Below are 21499 nucleotides of genomic sequence, written 5' to 3'. Positions count from 1 at the left end.
ATAGTCTTCTTCGTTCGCGTTTGCATGTCCAATAAAGAATACTTAATTATATCATCGAACATTTTGGTTTTCTGAACATAGCCCAACCTTTTCTTTTTGTTCGTACACGGGTACCCATCTTTCTTAACTTACATTAAAGGAAGAAAACAAGAGAGTAGTTTTTTTTTTTTGGGACAATTACAAGAGAGTAGCTTATTGATTAAAGAAAAAACAAGAGAGTAGCTTGAACAGACAAAAACAAAAGAGTTATTTTGTGCGTCTGAGTTTAACATTGTAAACTAAAATTTTAAACAAAAGTATCCTTTAAAAAAGCCCCCGTTGCAATTAAAAAATAACATGGGAAGCAAGTGACTAGTGGTATACAGCTTTCACCTCTTATTAAAATTTTAGGAATCTTTTCTTGCTGCACAAAAGAAGGAATATTTTCTTATAATTGTAGGAGTCTTTTCGTAAAACTAAATAGTTTCTAAAGTTGACAAAAAAAATAGTTTCTAAAGTTTAGTTAATCTTTCGTAAATTGTTTTTTCTTTAACACCCTTCGGAAATTGTTGAAATTATGTTCTTACATGTTACAAAATTTATTCAATCTTTAATACTCCTACTCCAACATATTTATAAATACTTTCTAGATGTTTATATTGTTATATACTCCCTCCGTTTCATTTTACTTGTCGTTTTAGATTTCGACACACAGATTAATAAAACTTTTAAGTTTGTATATTTTCTAGATAAAAACATTATTATCAATATACATAACCAAATTTCAACCAATAGAAAAATAATTTAGAATAAAAAGTCAATAAATTTTACATTGAAATGATAAAACGACACTTATTTTGAAACAAAAATTTTGCTCTAGAACGACATCTAATTCAAAACAGAGAGAGTTATTTTTTTAAAAAAATTCTAGATAAAATTTAGAAATATTTTTTTTTTACAATCCAAATAAATGTCATATATGATATTTTTCTGTGTTTATGTAGTGTTTGTACATAAAACTTAATTTGATGTTATCATATATATATATAGTTTGTGTTTGTTTGTTTTTAACATTTGTCAAATTATCCATTACATCATAATATGTATTTTTGTTACATATAATGATTAACTACTTGCAAATGTGATCATGAAGAATAATTTCACAAACAATTATTCTATAATATAACTCTCTCATAACATTTAGATTGATAGATAATTTTTTGCATATACGGTATCTTTAATGGATACTGTTCTCTCTAAAATACACAGCCGCAAACAAACGGCATTACATATAGCATTTTGGAATTTCTCATATATTTTTAATAGCAAACCCTTTCTCAAAAAATATAATATTCTGATATATTTGAATCCTATGTAAATCGACCTCTAAATATAAACGGAAAACTTTGAAACCTTGACCACTAGAATATTGTGCTTCAGTGTATATGTTTGTTTCCTATGATCAGATAATATCTCCTCAACGCCATCAGTCAAATTATTTAAAAAAGAATAAGATGTTTACTATGTGGTTATTCTCCTTTTAACCTAGGTTGCATGGAAGGGTCATCGTACATTCACTTCTCGCTTCGGAACCGGAATTGAAATCTCGTAGAATCTTACAAATCTCTTTCCAAAATGTTTCTAAACTTTTTTTTTAAATAGGTTGGAAATTTACGATCCAATTTTGGAATCACGCTTCCGTTTCTTTAAAAAAAACACAATGTCATAAATCAATAAAAATATAAAATCATAGTTTAGTTTATATAAAATCCAAATTTTAATATTAATAAAACAGAGAAAATAGAAATATACAAATATGAAAAGTAATACTATAAATTACCTTTATGCATTGAAATTTTTATTAAAAGATATATCATATATTCAAATATATTGTGTAAATTATTTATGAAGTACAAAAAGTAATTAATATAATAATTTCTTTTAAAATTAATTTATTTGTATTTTCACAATTTTGACATGAAATCATTTCAAAATTATTATAAATGAATAAATGATTTATTTTAAATCATATAATTTTTAGCCCTAAATTTTATAAATTTATTTTATATTTTAGTGTATATATATATATATATGTGGATATACGCTTCCAACACATATCCACTTATTAATTTTTTTAACAATTTCGTTTCTGCATTTTTTTGCGTTTCCACTTCTACATACATGCTTCCGTTTCCATGGAGTATAGCTTTTAACCTCTAGAAACGCACATCATTTATCGTACCCAACCTTTTTCTAAGAGCATCATTATTGGAAAGTCCTTAGCAAAGCTTTTAATGGGGAAAACGCGGGGACCGAGAGGAAAGAGAATATGAAAGCCCTTATTTAAGGGTCAGCCCTTACTCTCTACCGAACAAAAGAAAAGTCCTAAGTTAAAGGACAGAGAGAGAAGACTCCAATAATGATGGTCTAAGAGCAACATTATTGCTAAAGGTGTCTTAGCATTGTTTATTGATATTTTTGAGCTAAGGAACAATGTTAAGGAACATTAAGAAAATGGAAGATTATTGCTGGTACTTTTAGGTTGGTTCTTAGTTAATTAATTATTAATATTATTAAGTAAAAAGATATGAAGAAGTGTTTAAAATAAGACATAAATAATTTTAATAAAAAACATAAGAAAATTATAGAGTTAAAAAAAATTACAAAAACTAGAAATTATAACATTTAAATTAAAATAAATTACAAAAACTAGAAATTATAACATTAAAAAGAAAATAAAAACATTGAAGACATTAAAAAAAGAAGATACAAACATCAGATTATATATTATTTTCAAGATGTCCAAATTTAGCCCATATATTTTCAATCAAATCATTTTTTAATCGTTGATGGGTTTGTTTGTCCTTCATTTCCCGAGTGTTTGTATTGCCGAGATTTGAAGCTGGTCCGACGGAATATGAACGCTCCACACCTTGATTAAATTCAGAAATGTTACGCAGAGTGTATGAACCTCGTTCATTTTCGACAATCATATTGTGGAGTATGATGCATGCTTTCATAATATTTCCTATTTTTTCTTTATCCCATAATTTAGAAGGATTTTTAACAACGGCGAATCTAGCTTGCAGGACGCCAAAGGCACGCTCAACATCTTTTCGCACAAGATTCTTGTTTTTTGGCAAATAGCCTTTTTCGGACCCTGTGGTAGTCGGACAAATTGAAATAAAGTAGCCCATTTTTGGCAAATAGCCCATTTCGGATAGTAAGCCAAATTATACTCTGTTCCGTTGACGTAGAAGGTGACTTGCGGAGCTATTCCGTTAATAATGTCATCAAAAACATGTGATCTATCAAGAATATTAATGTCGTTCATAGTACCTGGTGCTCCAAAAAACGCGTGTCATATCCAGAGATCATATGAAGCAACGCCCTCCAGCACAATTGTTGGTTTTTCGGTTCCTCGTGAATACATTCCTTTCCAAGCACCGGGGCAATTCTTCCACTCCCAATGCATGTTGTCGATGCTTCCAACCATCCCTGGAAATCCTCGTTCTTCTCCGACATGGAGTAGTCTTTCAAGATCCTCTGGTGTGGGACGTCTTAGATATTGATCGTCAAACAAGTGGATTATCCCAGCAGTAAACTGGTGGAGACATTTACGAGCAGTAAGCAAGTCAGCAATATTCGTCAACTATATCAGCTCCACTACCATATGCCAATTGACGAATTGCTGCAGTACACCTTTGGAGTGGAGATAGACCGGTCCGGCCGACTGCATCTTCTGTTGGTTGAAAATACTTTACTTCCGTAGAGAGACGATGCACAATACGCAAGAACAATGGTTTGTTCATTCGAAACCGTCGCCTAAATAAATTGTCTCCGTATGTTGGATTTTCACTAAAATAATCATTCCACAATTTATTATGGCCTTCTTCCCGCATTCTCTCGATAAAAATACGTTTTTTTCTCTCTTTTAGTTTTGGAATAGGATTTTTTTCAAACCATTCTTCAAATGGGGAATCTAATTCATCATCATCACCATGATTGTGGTAATGATAATGGGAAGAAGATGTCATATGAATTTAAAAAGGGGAATTGTTTTAAAAAAAAGAAGCAATTACTTAGCAAAAGAATAGAGAAGTGAGGAGTTGTGCATTTGTAATGAAGAGAGATCTCTTATTTATAGCTTTAGAAGGTGTGTCAAAAAACACCCGTGATGCTTGTCCGTGATGCTTGTTGCATCTTGTGACACCCATTTGTTTTGTTGGTGAAGAAACAAACAAATGCATGTGGTCTTTTGGTTACAAATTGGAAAAGACATGTGCTCTTTTGGCTACCCTTTGGAAAACACATGTGCACCAACAATATTGGTATACCTAAAAATGAGTTTACAAGAGTTCAGAAACATAGTTCATAAACAACAACCATCTCCTCTACATGCCGATTACAAGACAAGAGTTACAAATATGATACATAGTTCATAGACAAAAGACAAGAGTTAAAAATATGAAACATAGTTCATAACATAGTTCATAATATGAAACAAGAGTTAAAAATATGAAACATGCCGATTGCAAGAGTTTACACAACCATCTCCTCTACTTAAAAATGCGGAGCATGCCGATTATACATGAGGACCATGCCTCTACTTAAAAATGAGGACCATGCCTCTACAAGAGTTCATAAACAACAACCATCTCCTCTACTTATACATGACGACCATGGCGATTATCAGCACTACAAAAACCATCACACCCACAATGAATTCAAATCCATTCTTTTTACCTAACTCAGAGACAATCTTCTCAAGCCTTAGCACCTTCTGCTCAGTTTCATAATGGAGATCCTTTACCTGGTTGAGGCATGTCTCGTACTCAGTCACACATGATAGAGAATCCACCTTTTCAGAGAGTTGGCGATACTGTGTACCCATGTCTCTCATCTCCTCCATAACTGCCACATCCCACCACTTCCAAACATGGCAGTCTCCGTCATCTCGGTTGTCACATGTGTAGAACCTTCTCCCATGATCAGTTGGTGTGTAGGATGTCGCTACAAGAGGTTCATTTCCTTCTCTCCCGACGCTCCACTGCTATGTCATCAGGTTGGGATGGAGCCTCACTTTGTTGGGAACTGAACAGAGGGATTTCAGAGGCTTCAAAGCCTACACTAGAAGGCAAACTTTCATAAGGAGAGTTTCTCTCACCCACATTCTGTTCTTGACTGCTAAGAAGGTTAACATAACCAGAGTACTGGTTACATTGATTCCTTGAATCCATAGCACAAAGAACAGAGAAAAGATTTTAGAAAAGAGGAGAGAAAGACGATGTGGAGATAATGTGAAAGAATGAATAAAGGATGGGATTTAATAGGAGAAAGACGATATGGGGATTTAACAAGTAATAACTAACCACCTAACAATTATCTACCAATGTCTAATCAGAACTTATTACATCTTCCACAACTACAAACCTATGAGACTTCATTAACAATGTCATTCAATTTAAAGGAGATTTAGTTTAATTTTAACTACAATTTTTAGAGTTGATAGAACATGCTTTTACTTGAAAGCAGAAGTACAAAAACCATTTAATGTCTACGCAATAACTACATTTCGTTTCCATGAATGCTACTATCAATTTGGCAACTATCAGGTTACTACAAAACTATCAACTGAACTATCAAGTAACCACAATACTATCAATTACAGAATTGAATATCAAGTAACCATAAAACAACTTAAAGTATCAATTATCAAGTGACCAGAATCAAGTATGAAGTATCAATTACAAACCTATGAAGTATCGTTTTAGCAATAACCGTTTGTGGATCTTATCAGAATCAAATAAACACAACCTACAACTCGAGCTATATTGAATGTGAAATGGGTACACCGTAGATCAAAATTAACAACAAACGAGAATCATATAAACTGCGAATCCAACTAAAATAAACTGCGAATCAAACAATCACAAGATAAACTGCGAATCCAACTGCGAATCACAAGATACCACTACCTATAAACTGCGAATCAAACTATCATTGGTTCCACTAAAACAAAAGGAATACAACGACATGCAGAGGAAATATAAAACGACAATAACAAAATCGAAAGAAGTAGAGGCTTACCTTTTAGATTGAAATTGCGGATAATCCAAACAAGTCGAGGCTGGAGAGAAGAGATCGGCCTCGAGTGAGCAAAATCACGGCGAGGATATCGACCTTCGAGATGAAATCGTCCGAGTTATGGTCGCCTATTGTTTCGCCGTCGAGAGAGCAAAGAGGAAGAAGTCGAGGCTGGAGAGAAGAGATCGGCCTCGAGTGAGCAAATTCACGGCGAGGATATCGACCTTCGAGATGAAATCGTCTGAGTTATGGTCGCATATTGTTTCGCCGTCGAGAGAGCAAAGGGGAGAAGATGAATTCGATTTATAAACCAAATGGTGGTCTTCGCCCTAGACGCGCAATCGTCGTGACAGCTGGCAAGTAAAGAACGAGATAAAAGATCCTTAGCTAAACCACGTTCTCAAAATTTCTTACCATTTTTTATTTATTTTCAGGCCCAAAAATGCTTAAGGAACGGACTTAAGACATAAGAGCATCATTATTGGTCATCCCCAAGAGCAAATCCCTTAACTTTGTTTTTTTTTTTTTTTTTTTTTTTGTGGTCAGATTAATACAAGGGACATCCCTTGTTTAGGGGCTTTTTCCCTTTTATTCCCCTTGGTCTTAGTGATTTGTGGTCCCTCCCCTCCTTAAGGCATCCCTTAAGGGATGACCAATAGTGATGGTCTAAGATACTTAACTTTTCATACCGGACCAAGAACAAAAAAGAGTATACAACCAATATTTTTGTTTCGGAAGGAGTAAAACCAATATCTTCATTATTAAATCGTGGTAGTTATTTTGTCTATATCTGATTTAACACCTTTTCGAGTTTAAAATGAAACAAAACACGTGTAATATTCCCATTATTAGAATAAATAATTATAGCGTGGAAAATACAAATACATTAACCAGATCCAGTCTTATTCTATATAAAGTGTACCAGTCTGATTATTTCCACGACATATATCACCAACAAACTCCTTAGAGGAAAACAAAACAAATAATCAAATATGTTTTACTATGTGTTTATTCTTCTCTCTTTAGCTCTCTTTCTAGTAGCTTACAAATTCATCTTCACGTCCAAAAAGCAACGTCTCAACCTCCCTCCATCTCCGCCTTACGCTCTCCCCATCATCGGCCACCACCTCCTCATCAAACCGCCGGTACACCGTCTCTTCAACCGCCTCTCAAGTACCTACGGCCCAATCTTCTCCCTCCGAGTTGGCTACCGCCGCACAGTCGTGATATCCTCCTCCTCACTCGCAACAGAATGCTTCACGGGCCAAAACGACATCCTCTTATCAAACCGGCCTTGTTTCTTAACCGCAAAACACGTCGCATACAACTACACAACCGTTGGAACTGCTCCTTACGGCGACCACTGGCGTAACCTCCGCCGTATCTGCTCCTTAGAAATCCTCTCCTCCAACCGTCTCACCAACTTCCTCTATATACGCAAAGACGAAATCCAACGTATGCTCACGAGACTCTCACGTGAGGTCGTCAACAAAGAGTTCGACCTAGAGCCTCTGTTGTCTGACCTAACGTTCAACAACATCGTGAGGATGGTCACAGGGAAGAGATATTACGGAGACGAAGTCCATAATGAGGAAGAAGCGAATCTTTTTAAGAAACTTGTAGGTGATGTTAACGACAGCAGCGGCGCGAGGCACCCCGGAGATTACTTGCCTTTCCTCAAGATTTTCGGAGGGAGCTTTGAGAAGAAAGTGAAAGCTGTTGGAGAAGCCATGGATGAGATCTTGCAGCGTTTGCTTGATGAGTGTAGAAGAGACAAAGACGGTAACACAATGGTTAATCACTTGCTCTCTTTACAACAACAAGAGCCAGAGTATTACACTGACGTCACTATCAAAGGCTTGATGCTGGTAAGTGCTAACGCATCTCTTGAACACTCATTCTATACAAGAGCCAGCATATTACATTGATTTCGCTTATTATTTGTGTGTTACTACTTGGATTTTTTAAAATGGTAAGGAATCTATTTTCAAACCGAATTTTTGGTATGTGGTATACCCTAAAATTTCATGAATTAATAAACACAATAAATAGTACATTTATATTCTGGAATATATCTTTAGTGCATTAATACGCTAAACAATTAATTAACAAGAAATAGAAAAGGGTGTTCAAAAAAAAAGAGAAAAGAATTATGATGCAAAAAAAATTATTTATTTATTTATTAAAAACATTTAAAAGTATGTATAAATCTAGAAAACAATTTTTAAATTAGCAAATATGTAAATTAATAAATGGCACAGTTCCAATTCTGTAATTTTAAATTTAATCTTGTTCAGGTACATCAAAATTAAATAAACAGCTATTTATATTAAACTTTGTTAATTATGTGTGAAATAGGGCATGATGATTGCTGGAACAGAAACCTCTGCCGTAACTCTAGAATGGGCGATGGCGTGTTTGCTAAACCATCCAGATACACTAGAAAAAGCAAGACTAGAGATCGACGAGAAAATCGGGCAAGACCGTTTGATCGATGAACCAGACTTACCAAACCTACCTTACCTTCAAAATATCGTGTCCGAAACATTCCGGCTATACCCTACAGCGCCGCTTTTAGTGCCAAGATTGACGAATGAAGATATCAAAGTCGGAGGGTACGACATTCCACGTGGCACGATGGTCATGGTGAACGCGTGGGCTATACACAGAGATCCAAATCTCTGGAATGAGCCGGAGAAGTTCAAACCGGAAAGGTTTAATGTTGGAGAAGGAGAAGAAGACGTTCATAAGCTGATGCCGTTTGGGAATGGACGGAGAGCGTGTCCCGGAGCCGGTTTAGCGCAGAGGATAGTGACATTGGCATTAGGGTCATTAATACAATGCTTTGACTGGGAAAAAGTCAACGGAGAAGAGATAGACATGACAGAGAGTACGGGGATGGCGATGCGTAAGAAAAAGCCTTTACGAGTCTTATGTCGTTCTCGGCCTATTATGAATAAACTTCAGGCTCATTGAGATGGTGTGTGAAAGCCATATATGAAATGTACCTCGAATAAATTGGAATCTACGTTCTGCTTATTTATAATGATTATATACTCCCTCTTTTGTTACCTCAATGCATTTTCTTTAAGATGTCTTCTGGTCGTCTTCACATTTGGGATTAGTTTTCAAAGACGATAACAAGCTGGTTTCAAAATTTCAGTGGGACCGTCAATTCACTCATCGCGTCTTCATTAAAAATTAATAGCATGTTATATAATCTGATTCTAAGAGAAAATTACATTCACCAACACTTTTTGAGTTATGTATAACAAAAAAATATCTATATATTTACATATAATTTTTTTTTAACAGAGAGCTTTTATTTGAAAATATGGGTTACAACTTGGTATGACCGAAGTCATAGAGTTTAGGAAATGGTACATAGTGAAATGATCATTACATGATCCATAAAAAAATCTTTGCACTTGCATTGATTGACTTTTAGAAAGACGGATAGTGCTAGTATCTTCCTGGCTACCTCTTCCTCTGTTACCTCATCCATGTGATGTTGATTGCATTTGTGACTCCCTAGCTTTAGCTGTTGGTTTTACCGGTCTTTCCCACAGCATTCTTTTTCTTGAGGGAGTCATGAGATCTATTGAATATGTACAACTGTCCATATCCAATTGATCATCCTCTTCTCCTTCCAAAGATGCTAAAAAGACAAACTGATTTGAAACCAAATGACACAAGTCGTTGCTGCCACAATCCCTTAGAACCATACTCGATGATTCCTTGGCTGTAGAAATTGTACCCTGCAATGTTGAGGCTGATTCCAAGGGAGGAGTATCTGGCTCCTCATTGATACAAACAATTGTTGGAGATATGCACATGTTCTTCAATACTGAAATAGTAGTTAAAGATAAAAATTCTTCATCAAAAGTATGGGTGTCTAAGTCGACAACACTGGAAACATTTCTTATCCCAAGCAGCAACCTTCTGTGGGAATGTTTTATCCAAATAAAACCTATGTGGACAGATGCCATAATATTATTGATATTTTCTGTAAAATATTAAAATTAAACTAAATTATGTAATTAGCTTAAAATTATTATTTCATATTGCTGAAAACCTTAGATGAGATTCCAAACCGTTGGACATACTATCCATGTTTAAAAGTGCCTTATTGTGTAATTACAAACTCAATGAGAAAAACTCAATGCTAATCGCTGGTAATCATGTTCTCATCGTCTATAAGAATAAAACTTTTACATGGACATTATACAAGAACAGCGATAGTGAGGTCGAGCAGCAGAGCTGACAACGAAGACTTTTCCTTAAACACAAAAGACAAAAGTCTTTTCCTTAAACAAAGATAAGATCAACAACGACAACGAGCAAATATAATCCAAGAACTAAACGACACCGAGACCGTATATTCTCAATAGACAGACATATCACATCAAATATTTAATTTTCCATTAATTTAATTAAAAATGCACTTCCCCACCAATCAGACAGCGATGTCATTACGAATGTGACGGAGGAGCACAGGAATAACAGAGTCCGGCGAGCTAAGCTGAGGAAGATGACCATCTGAAGGAATAACCTCAACAACAGATTCACATCCGAGATTGGTGTGAAGATACTCAGAGACTGCCACTGGTACGGCTAAGTCCTTAACGCTTTGGAGGATGTGACAAGGGACAGCTACAAAAGGTAAGATCTGTCTCATGTCACTTTGGAAAATGGTCTGAGCCACGGAGAGAGCTATGTCTGGACGCATGTTGAAGAGCGTTCTGCTGAATTCTTGAACCGCGACTGAGTCTAAGTCGCCGCCTACCGCTAGTGGTGCGAAACCTAAGCACCACGCTTTGTAGTTGCTTCGCATCGCTTCGAAGAGTTGGTTTAAGTCATCTTGCTCGAATCCACCTTGGTAATCAACATCGTTCACGTACCTTTAAAACATTTTAAAATTTCAATTTTTAGTTTAACAATAAATATTTATTTTTGAGAAATATGATGATTCAGAATTTACATAGAAAATATATGATAATTTAGACAAGAGAAGGAACAGATATGTTCATACAGTTTACAAAAAAATCATTTTTAGGATAAATCTTTAAATTAAATATTTATTTTAGAAATATGATAATTCAGACAAGAGAAGGAGCATCTATGTCCATACAATTTACACACAAAAGAAAACAATTTTTTTTTTGAGGATAAATCTTTAAATTAAATACTTTATTTCAGACGAAATATGATAATTCAGACAAGAGAAGGAACATATATGTTCATACAATGTACAAAACTTCAATTTTTTTAATTTTTTTTTTTGAGGGTAAATCTTTGAATTAAATACTATTTCAGAAATATTATATGAAATTTCAGACAAGAGAAGGAACAATATGTACTTTGGTCGGAGACGTAGAAACAAAAGAACTTGAAACATTAGATGACAAATCTGTAATAATCATACCTTGGGGAAGCAGAGATCATGACGATTTTGGAGAAGAGGTCAGGTCGGTTAAGAGAAGCCAAGAGACCAACCATGGCGGAAACAGAGTGACCAACAAAGATACAAGACTCGATTTGAAGATCTTCCAAGATTGCGATCAAATCAAAGGAGAAACCTTCTAGAGTTGAGTAACGATCGAAGTCAAAGTAGTCTGGGTTAGTCGTACCGGCTCCCATGTTGTCGTAGAGAACGATGCGGTAATCTTCCAGCAGATGTGGGACCAGGTGTTTCCACACTGACTGGTCCGTGCCGAACCCGTGACCTAATACGATCGTAGCTTGAGTTCCTGTGCCGATCACTTTCACGTTGTGAGCTTCCTCTACAACACCCATCTTTCTCGCTCTCTAGGTACAAGAGACCTTCTCTCGTTTCCTTCTATTAAAGATGCCTCTCTGTTGGTGGCTATCTTATTTTTTTGGTTTAAAGAAAAAGATTATATAAATAGATTGTAACGGCCAGAATACATGTAAAAATTTTAGTTTCGGTAATTTAAAATGTTGTTTAAAAAACAAGTAAAAAAAATTATAATTCTTCTCAGATTGTTGAATAGTCAAATATTAATTTGGCATGTATAGAGGCTGCAATAAATGTAACGTATAGAAAAACCACATATTTTATTTTTCTGCTCAGCTAAATTGACATATACTACTAACTTTGCTTTTGAGTTTTGACAAAAAGAAGATATTTGTTTGTATGTTTGCAAAGTACCAAATTAATTGGTTAAAAAGAAGTTCAAGTATCAACTCAATTTCATAAAGACATTGATTATTTTGTTTTCAAATACGTTATAAATATCAGTCGCGTATAATCCAAAATGACGGTTTTGGATACGTGTGGACACGAATGTGAAAAGAAAAAGAAATGTTCCCATGTAAATTTGTGCTATGTTGAAACAAAATTATTTCAAAATAAAATAATCTCAATGGGGTAATTACAACAATTAAGGAAATAGATGGATGCAGTCCTTCTTATATTCTTATAGTAAAATGACCATTTAAACGATAAAAAAATTGGATTGTTTATATTACTAAATAATGATTAGGTTAATTAAGAATAAAAAAAAATGCATGGTTCTCGTTAGGTGGAACCGTGGAAGGTAATGGTGAGTATGCGACCACGTATAACACCCACTGCCTCATCATTTAAGTGGTGTCGATATCCGTGAGGGACCAGGCCCATTATTAACCGAAGGCCCATTTAATTTAATTAGGCTCATCTCATCTCATTAAAGACGCTGTCGTTTTTACTGTTGTATAAGCACATGATGACGTGGCGGGAAACATCCCACGTGTCCTCGGCATACCATTATCGTTCCGACCTGAGTAGTGTTCTGTCCTAACGAGAACGGAGATGACGACTCTCGCCGGTCTGATACGACGGCGTTTCCCAGTTCACCTGAATTACGGCCGCGAACCGTCGCGTTATCTCTTGAACCCGAGTCAAGGGAGAACTCGGTTTCTCGGCGGCGAGGCCGAGTCGAATCGGTCCGAGTTTCCGGTGGAGAACGCCTACGATATCTTGAGCGTCTCCGAGACCAGCTCGATCGCGGAGATCAAGGCGTCGTTTCGCAGACTCGCCAAGGAGACTCATCCGGACCTGATCAATTCGAAGAAAGATTCATCTACTTCGCTACGTTTCGTTCAGATTCTCGCTGCTTATGAGGTACACGTGGAAGCTTCGGTGAATGATACTGAAGTAGTCTAATGAATGATATAGTTGTAAAGGTTCAAGCTTTTGTGATAGTTATAGGCTTATAGCTTGAGGAAAGGATCAAGGTTCAAGCTTTTGTGATAACTATAGCTTGAGTGAAGGGTCTAATGAATGATATGTTTGTAAAGGTTCAAGCTTTTGTGATTGTTATAAGTTATAACTTGAGTGAAGGGTCTGTTGAATGATATGGTTGTAAAGGTTTAGGCTTTTGTGATAGCTATAGGCTTATAGCTTGAGGAAAGGGTTCTGATGAGTGATATGATTGTAAAGGTTCAAGCTTTTGTGATAGTTATAGCTTGAGGGAAGGTTCTAGTGAATGGTATCTATGTAAAGGTTCAGGCTTTTGTGATGGGTCTGATGTATGATATGATTTCATGGTGATGATGCAGATTCTTTCAGATTGTGAAAGGAGAGCACACTACGATAGGTATCTCTTATCCCGGAGAACGGTAGTGACGAAGCAATCTAGACAAGGAGGGTATACGCTTTACAGGTATAAAGCGGGGTTGACACTGAGCGAGGAGATGGAAGTGGTTGAGTGGCTAAAGTGGTACAGAGAAGCAATACATGACATAGTAATGGAGAAGAGAGTTGCAAGCGGTACAGGAGAATACTTAGATGAACTGGAAGAAGATTTTTACTCAGCTGTCCGAGCGGCGTACTTCGGGCCTGACGTGGAGTCTGTGGAGCTTCTTCCTGATTGTTTCGAAGCCGAGGAAAGGTCTGTGTACGACACCCGAGAGGTCTTGCACTTGGTGTCGGGACGGGATCTTTTCGGTATGGTCTGCTTGGTGGATAACTTTCTTGAGCTGTCTTCTGCCTGCTCCAAGAAACTGGCTTTGTCGTCGTCGTCGTTTATGGGTTCAGAGATTGGTCAAGCTGTTGAGAAAGGAGACCATGATGAAATGATTGGTCTTCAGATGTCTCATATACAATCCTCCAGAAAGCAAAACCATGTTTCGGATGCGTACAAAGATGTTCAGCTTCATGTATCAGGAAGAGTTGCTGCTACAGCCATCCGAGTTCCTCCAAAACAAAATGAAGGTGATGATCAGGATCAGATACACGTTTTCCTCAATTCGGATGAAGGAACTAGTCACGGCACTGAAAATGAAAGTGGAGCCAAGCTTCTTGTTGGAACTGTAAGTGGTCTTGGGACAAGTCCAGATGAAGGCTCATGTTATGTCTATGATGGGAATGGTGTCAAGACTCATGTGATTATGAAACACAGGACATTTCTGGTTTGTGACTCATATGATCTATTATAGCTTTTATGTATATTTTGGAAACATTGTTCTGTGGTTCATACCCTGTTACTCTTAGAATGTGTTGTTCACACTCTACAGGTGAGACACTTGCACTGGTACAAGATTGGGGAGAAGGTTTCTATTTGCGAGTGTAGATGCAGTAGAGCAAAACTACCACCAAGCAAGTATGTAAAATAGTTTTTTTTTTAAATGAAATGCGCTAGTGTTCTTGCTATTGAAGATTCTATATGGAAACAGGTTCTGGTTGTTTGAGCCACGTTGTGGGTTGCATGATGTTGGAGGTTGGTATATTGAAACTTATGGTAAAGATAAAAAGGGGAGAACAGTCCACGCACAAAGATTCTGGGATGGACTTGAAGTAGGCGCTACATTGGATGGGTAAGGTCATTTCATCTGGGTAAAATGTATTTACTTGACTTAGATGGTGAAGAGGTTTAAGTGTTTGTATGGTAAAAGTAGTCTTTGACTTATTTATTCATGACTTTTGCCTTCTCCAGGAGACTGCACCCTGGTATATACTTGCTTACACTAGCCTACCGAACTCTTGATCTTGAAGATGAAAGGAGAAGGAAACGTTCAATAGTGGGGATCATCGAGGCGAGGCTATCTAAGACGTTGGATTGGTGTAAGAAATTTTTTAGGAGAAGGTCCGAGTGAAGATCCAAAATGATTTTAATTCACATGGATACAAAAGCCAGTAGCGAACTAAAGCTTCTCCAAAGGTTGGTTGGTTGGTTGGCTACATGGCGCACTCGCAGAATCCTAAGCTTAACTTAACAAGAAGATAACATGTGTGGGGGTGGGTTCTCTCTCCTGCCATAAGACCAACAGAGCCGTGTCTTCATTTTTACACCAAATGTTGCAGTGTTTTCCTGATCAATGGCCAGTGGCCCAGAATGGGTGGGACTGGCTGGGACAAGAGGCAAGAGGAGAAATATATGGAATGATTTGTACTAAGAAGAAGTTGGATTTGATAGAGAGTTGTGTTTTCAAAGTGACTCATGAGTCTTGTACAATACTTCAGATCTCATGAAGCTAGTAGATTCTCAAGTTTAGCTCTGTTAAATGTGTGAGTTTAATTTGTGATCTGATGTTAGTAACATTAATAAACTTGTTCAGTACTTGTGTTTTAACTACATAAACTAAATGTGTGAGTTTAATTTCTGATGAATATATAAGGGAATATGCGTGATTGTAATGTAGCTACTATTAGTGTGATAATATACTCCATTTGTTTATCGTTGACTTTTCAAAATAAACATTGTTTTAGAATTTCATTTATTATTATATTGGTTAAAATATGAGTAGATGTATGAATAGTGATATTTTTATATAAAAATATATATAATTAAATTATTTTTAATAGGGAAAATGCATAAAATTTTTTCAAAGTGTCAGTTACTACCATTTTAAATCTTGAAGTTTTTTCACTAATACTTTTAACATTCAAAGTGACTTTTGTATTATAAAAAACTTTCAAAATAAAAAAACTGACCTATTCAGCAGGTAATTTTTCATAAATAATTATTTAATTAATATTTCATAAACAAAATAAATAAATAAATTCAAATAATAAATAAAAATCAAAACTTTTAATAAAATTCACAAAATGAAAACATAATAAAAAAATAAATTAAAATTTTATAAAATTAAATAATTTTCTAAAATTTTAACAAAATAAAAAAAATTAAAATTTTAATAACAAATAAGATTAAATTTAAATAGAGAAGAACTAAATAAAAAGTTCATTTTTTTAGAAAAATAGAAAATTCAAAATTCAAAATAGTTTCTTTTAATTATAATATTTTTCAAAAAAAAAATATATTATATTATCATTGACAATAACAATTTCAAATATATCACTAGTGAAAATGATGGTTTCTGATTTTTATTTAATTTATGAGTTTTTATTAAATTTTACGATTTTTTTTACTTTTTTACTTTTCTGATTTTTTTATTTTTTTGTTTATTTTACTTATTAAATAGTATTATTTAAAATATTATTTAATTAGTAAAATAATAAAAAATTAAATAAAAATCAGAAAATTAAACAAATTCGTAAAATTTAATAAAAAATCATAAATTATATAAAAATCAGAAAATTAATTAATATTTAGAAAATTAAAATTCAAAAATAATTGAGATAAAATTAAAAACAGAAAAATAAAAAATTCATATATTTCAAAAAAAAAAATTCAAAAGTTTGAAAAATACTTTTTTTGTGATTTTCAACGATGATGTTGGAAACTATCATTGGAGATATGGTAATTATCGTCATTGTTAATGGTTATGTGAGAAACCATCATTGTTACTAGTGAATTTTGAATTTTGATTTTCTATTTTCCATTTTTTAAAAAATTTTTTTTTTTTTTTTTTTTTGTTTAACCTGGGGGTATCCCAGGCCCAGAAGGCCCAGACTAATCCCCAAGGGGAAGGAATGCCCACGGATAGACGCCCCTCCCAGTTTTTCAAATGGGCCGAAAGCATGGCCCATATCCGTGTGGGTGACAAGAGCGTTGCAAGGTAGTTCCCTCCGGCGTGGATCGAACCCCCTACCTGGGTGCAGGCGGGGACCCGTCCTAACCATTGGGCTACAACTTCTTGTCATTTTTTTTTTTTTTTTTTTTTTTTTTTTTTTTAAAAAATTTGTGAACTTTTTATAGTTCTTCTCTATTTAAATTTAATCTTATTTATTATTAATTTTTTAGTTATTTTTAAATTTATTAATACTTTAGAAAATTATTTAATTTTAAAAATATTTATTTATTTTCTAAAAATTTAATTTGATTTTTTTAATTTTTTCATTTTTATAAATTTTATTAAAAGTTTTTGATTTTTATTTATTTTTGGATTTTTATTTATTTATTTTATTTATTTTATTAATTAAATAATTATTTTGTAAAATTACTGCTGAACCGGTCAACTTTTTGCTTTGGAAGTTTTTTATGATAAAATGACACTTTGAAGATTTTTATGCGATTTTTCTATTTTTAATATGTATACACAATCTAAAACGACATTTAAAGTGAAAGGAGGAAATAAATTTTGTTTAAAATATAAAACGTAGTTGTTGAACTTCTATTTTTCTTTATCAACTTCTAGATGCTAATTTAAAGACAGGTTTATTTTAAATAATTGACGTTGCTATAGCCGTGCTAGGAATCTTACCCTAGATCAAGATTTTTTTTGTCATGAAGATCAAGATTTATTAACGGTAATTTATTGGTAATCAAGATTTTCCGTATAAGTCTCTCCAACTTTTGATACAAAACATGGCTAAGACATGTATGTAATGTAACAGGAAGAGAACAAACATGTTCACGAGAGAATCGGAATATTGATGATACTTGTGCCGTCTGCTCATTCTCACATGCAATCGTAAATGTTGGATGGATGATGATAATGATGGTTTATCGCGATAATTGGTGATGGAATGGGCTTTGATTTGACAAGACGAGAGTCACGAAGAGGACGATGAGATTGAAGTAATAATATACTTCATTTCTTGTCGTCCGTACTCGGTAGACATCGCTCCATGTCTTTCTCTTTTATCATTCGTATGGAAAGACAAGTTTACCTAAATTATTATATTTTTTAAAAAAAGTTACTAGAAAAGTGTTTATCTAAATTATTATAATTTTTTTAAAAAAATATTAAACGTAATCCACAGAATTATTTCTTGGCATTTCCACGATTACTAGTGTAAGCATTATTCTGAAAATAAGCAGTTTTTGTTTAACATATTGATCTGCATTTGCAGTATAAGTCAACTACAACCAAGTATCAATACATGTGTTTGTACAATATATAGTTCACTAGTTTTTTTTTTGTGACCAAAAAAAAAAATAGTTCACTAGTTTTTTTGGCTAAGTAGACAATTACCTTGTTGTTGCACAGAAAAAAAAAGACAATTACCTTGTTTGCTCACATAATTTATTGATTCTTTTTTTTTAATTGTTAGTAGCTTCTCTAGTACGTAGTCTCTTCATAATTAAGAATGGTTAAATTTTTTGACATCTAGTCTGATTGGTAAACAAAAGAGTAACTGGAGTAAATGTAAAGGTGAAAAACAGATGAAATTAGAAAATGTGAAATAGTGGAAAGAGAAAGAGAAGTGGAGTAACATCAGTTATGCTAACAAAAATCTAGAGTAAATGATAAGAGTGTTTTTTTTCTTCATCTGTACAGTAACTAGAGTAACTAACAAATTAAAAATCAGTTGGCAAAAAAAAGAGTAACTAGCAAATTATAATATTCTACCTGATTGGCAAAATTGTAGCTGAACTTGGAGTAGTTTAAAATGTGGAGTAAAATAATCTAAAACAATGATTCAGTCACAGCTCTAATGGTTAGCTTTATCCTACTATTTAGACAAATGTAGTTTGTAGTACAATGATATGATTATGGAACAAGAAAACTTGGGAAGTTCCGAGTTACTCCAAGAAGCACCGAAACAAAAAAAACCTGCAACTGCGAGCAGAAGTCCCATCTTGTTCCTTTGACTTTTTTTTTCACTTAAATAAGATAAAGAAAAACCTTAACAAAGTCCAATTATTCACACTTTACATTATACACATATTTTCTTTCTTTTTTTTTTGAACACACATATTTTCTTTCTATTTGATTAAAATTCACCTAGGCGACTACAACTAGTGGCACAATAGTTCCGTAGACAAATTTAATCTGCTTCTTGTTATACAGATTGACAAATCTGGACCAGGAGCCCATGCCAATTTGATAGACAAACTTTGTTTTCCAAATAAAATAAATTGAATAGATAGTCACTACTCACTCGTAGATATTATAGTGTATATTGGGATAAGGTTATACAAATCTCTGATTTTCTTATATAGCAGATCTCTGATTGTTCCTGCCACAAACATCGTGATTCTGTATGAAACGTCATTTCAAGCACTCTTAATTATCATCCATCAATCTTTCTCATATTTCTTTATTTACACTTTTATACATAAATTCGTAAATTAAAAATTAATACTTAAGAAGTCTTTGACGAAGGCTGGTACTAATTCTTGGAACATTCGTTCTCATCGGATATAATATATTTTATGACCAAATAGCTTCTTTTTGGATCAAATAGCTATAAGCCTATTACTATAACTATAACTAACACTAACATAATATTCCATATGTTTCAAATTGTAGGTAGTTTTGACTAAGAACATTTCCAATGTATTACTCCATATTTTATTTTAAAATGGTGCAATTCCAAAATAGAGTAAGATTTTATTCCAATGTATTATTCTATTTTTTACTCCAAAAATAATTAATAATTGTTATAATACCTTATACTTATAAAATTTTACTAATTAACCCCAACTATTTTATGTTTACAATTTTTTTTAAAAATTTAAATTATTTAAATTAAAATAATTTTATTAAAACATACAAGAAATCATAAACATACAATAAAACAGAATATAAAAGTTGGTTCAATAATGAGCATTATAATATTTTTCTCACAAATGATCAACTAATGCATTTCGTAATGAAAAATGAGTTTTTTATCTTTGATATTCCTAAACCGGACAAGAAAATTTTGAAATCGGACTTTTTCATCTTCTGCAATTTCTATATCCGGAGGTGGAGCTTTTCTTCTAAGTTTAGTTGGAGCATCGAGATCACGTCCATCCTTAATTATCATGTTATGTAAAATCTTCCAGATTATTAAATCACTTATTTCATGTTATTTTATTTTATATTATTTATGTTTTTTTAATTATGTTATGTATTTTATGTATTATTAAATAATGAAATATCTTATTTTTTATGTTATATATCATTTTAAAACATTAATTAAGTAAAAATAATAATATTAAAGATTTAAAGGACTATTTCATAAATAAATAAATAAATAAAGTTAAACTCTAAAATAGAGTAATGTGTAAAGTTACTGTATATTGTGAAATGTTCAAACTTATAACTATATTGTGAAATATTATTTTTGTTAAAACTGATTACAACATGGAACAGAGGGAGTATTATACTTTATGAATTATTAACACATGTTCAAAACATAAAGAAAACTATTTCTATCAATCTTTTAGAAAAACTGTTTATAATTATAACCCAATATTAATACATGCAAGTTAAACGAGATTAGTTCATTTGTTTTCTTTTTAATTTTTATGATGTTGCTCGAAACTTTTTTTTGGTAAAATTGTACTCGAAATTTTGTAAGCAATACTTGTAAGAACACTTAACAACACAACCATTATGTATCCGTTAACATCAATATAAATCAAATTTAAGATTAACTCATAAATATATTATTCGTCAAAAAAATCTCATAAATATATTATCCATCTTATGTACGTTGGCGTGTTTTCTTTAAAAAAGTATATTGGCATTTTTTTTTTTTGAGAAAAAGTATATTGGCATGTTTTGGTATAAATGCATGAACCTAGGCGTATAGAAACGATTCATAAGTTTGTTTCAGGATATTGGTAGGCAACATGCAGATAATCTTGGTGATCTCCCCAAAGCCTAAGGCCCGTACCTGATAAAAATTATTTTAAAAATATTTCATGCACAAACAACAATAATAAAAGTAAAATACTTCTAAAACTAAGAGAATTTGAGTTAGTGTAAATTAAATGTTTGAGTTGACACTTCCTTGGTGTGTGCCTCTGCCCGGCCGCTTTGTGCCCTCAACATTCACAGCTGGATTTATTGTCATTTTACTCGACATAAGTCGGTGAAAACAACAAAATTTTGGTCTGACTTATGTAGGCTTTGACTAAACTTAACTCTTAAGTCCCAGATCTCAACTAGTATATCGTTTTATCGACTTACTTTAGTTAAGTGGATGTGTAGCTTTTCCGTGTAACAGTTTAGATTGTTAAGTCATTAGCCTGTATACCCATTACATGGTTAATAGATAGGATGGACACGAAACGAATATTCAGATTTTTGAAATATTTGTGATCTAGTCCATTCGGTCTAAATAATCGATTATACAATTTGATTCGAT

The 21499-nt window shown here is 33.4% G+C and overlaps 3 protein-coding genes across 3 annotated transcripts; 2 read left to right on the top strand and 1 right to left on the bottom strand.

The window, feature by feature from the left end:
* The first annotated feature begins 7028 nt into the window (after positions 1 to 7028).
* LOC108820841 (cytochrome P450 81F3-like) lies at positions 7029 to 9128 on the top strand. The gene is made up of 2 exons (XM_018593862.2): positions 7029 to 7934; positions 8425 to 9128. Exons 1-2 carry the CDS (start codon positions 7059 to 7061, stop codon positions 9040 to 9042), a joined length of 1494 nt encoding a protein of 497 aa, XP_018449364.2. The 5' UTR covers positions 7029 to 7058; the 3' UTR covers positions 9043 to 9128.
* A 1177-nt stretch (positions 9129 to 10305) lies between these two features.
* LOC108819177 (probable esterase KAI2) lies at positions 10306 to 11950 on the bottom strand. Its single transcript, XM_018592173.2, has 2 exons — positions 11492 to 11950; positions 10306 to 10967 (listed from the first exon to the last, which is right to left on the bottom strand). Exons 1-2 carry the CDS (start codon positions 11860 to 11862, stop codon positions 10523 to 10525), a joined length of 816 nt encoding a protein of 271 aa, XP_018447675.2. The 5' UTR covers positions 11863 to 11950; the 3' UTR covers positions 10306 to 10522.
* Positions 11951 to 12805: 855 nt separating this feature from the next.
* LOC108818814 (uncharacterized) lies at positions 12806 to 15706 on the top strand. The gene is made up of 5 exons (XM_018591749.2): positions 12806 to 13192; positions 13630 to 14481; positions 14587 to 14672; positions 14746 to 14886; positions 15006 to 15706. Exons 1-5 carry the CDS (start codon positions 12881 to 12883, stop codon positions 15163 to 15165), a joined length of 1551 nt encoding a protein of 516 aa, XP_018447251.1. The 5' UTR covers positions 12806 to 12880; the 3' UTR covers positions 15166 to 15706.
* The last annotated feature ends 5793 nt before the right edge of the window (positions 15707 to 21499 follow it).

The sequence above is a fragment of the Raphanus sativus genome, chromosome 8 (assembly GCF_000801105.2).
Source record: "Raphanus sativus cultivar WK10039 chromosome 8, ASM80110v3, whole genome shotgun sequence".
NCBI classification, from domain to species: Eukaryota; Viridiplantae; Streptophyta; class Magnoliopsida; order Brassicales; family Brassicaceae; genus Raphanus; species Raphanus sativus.
This window is presented reverse-complemented; position numbering and strand designations above follow the sequence as displayed.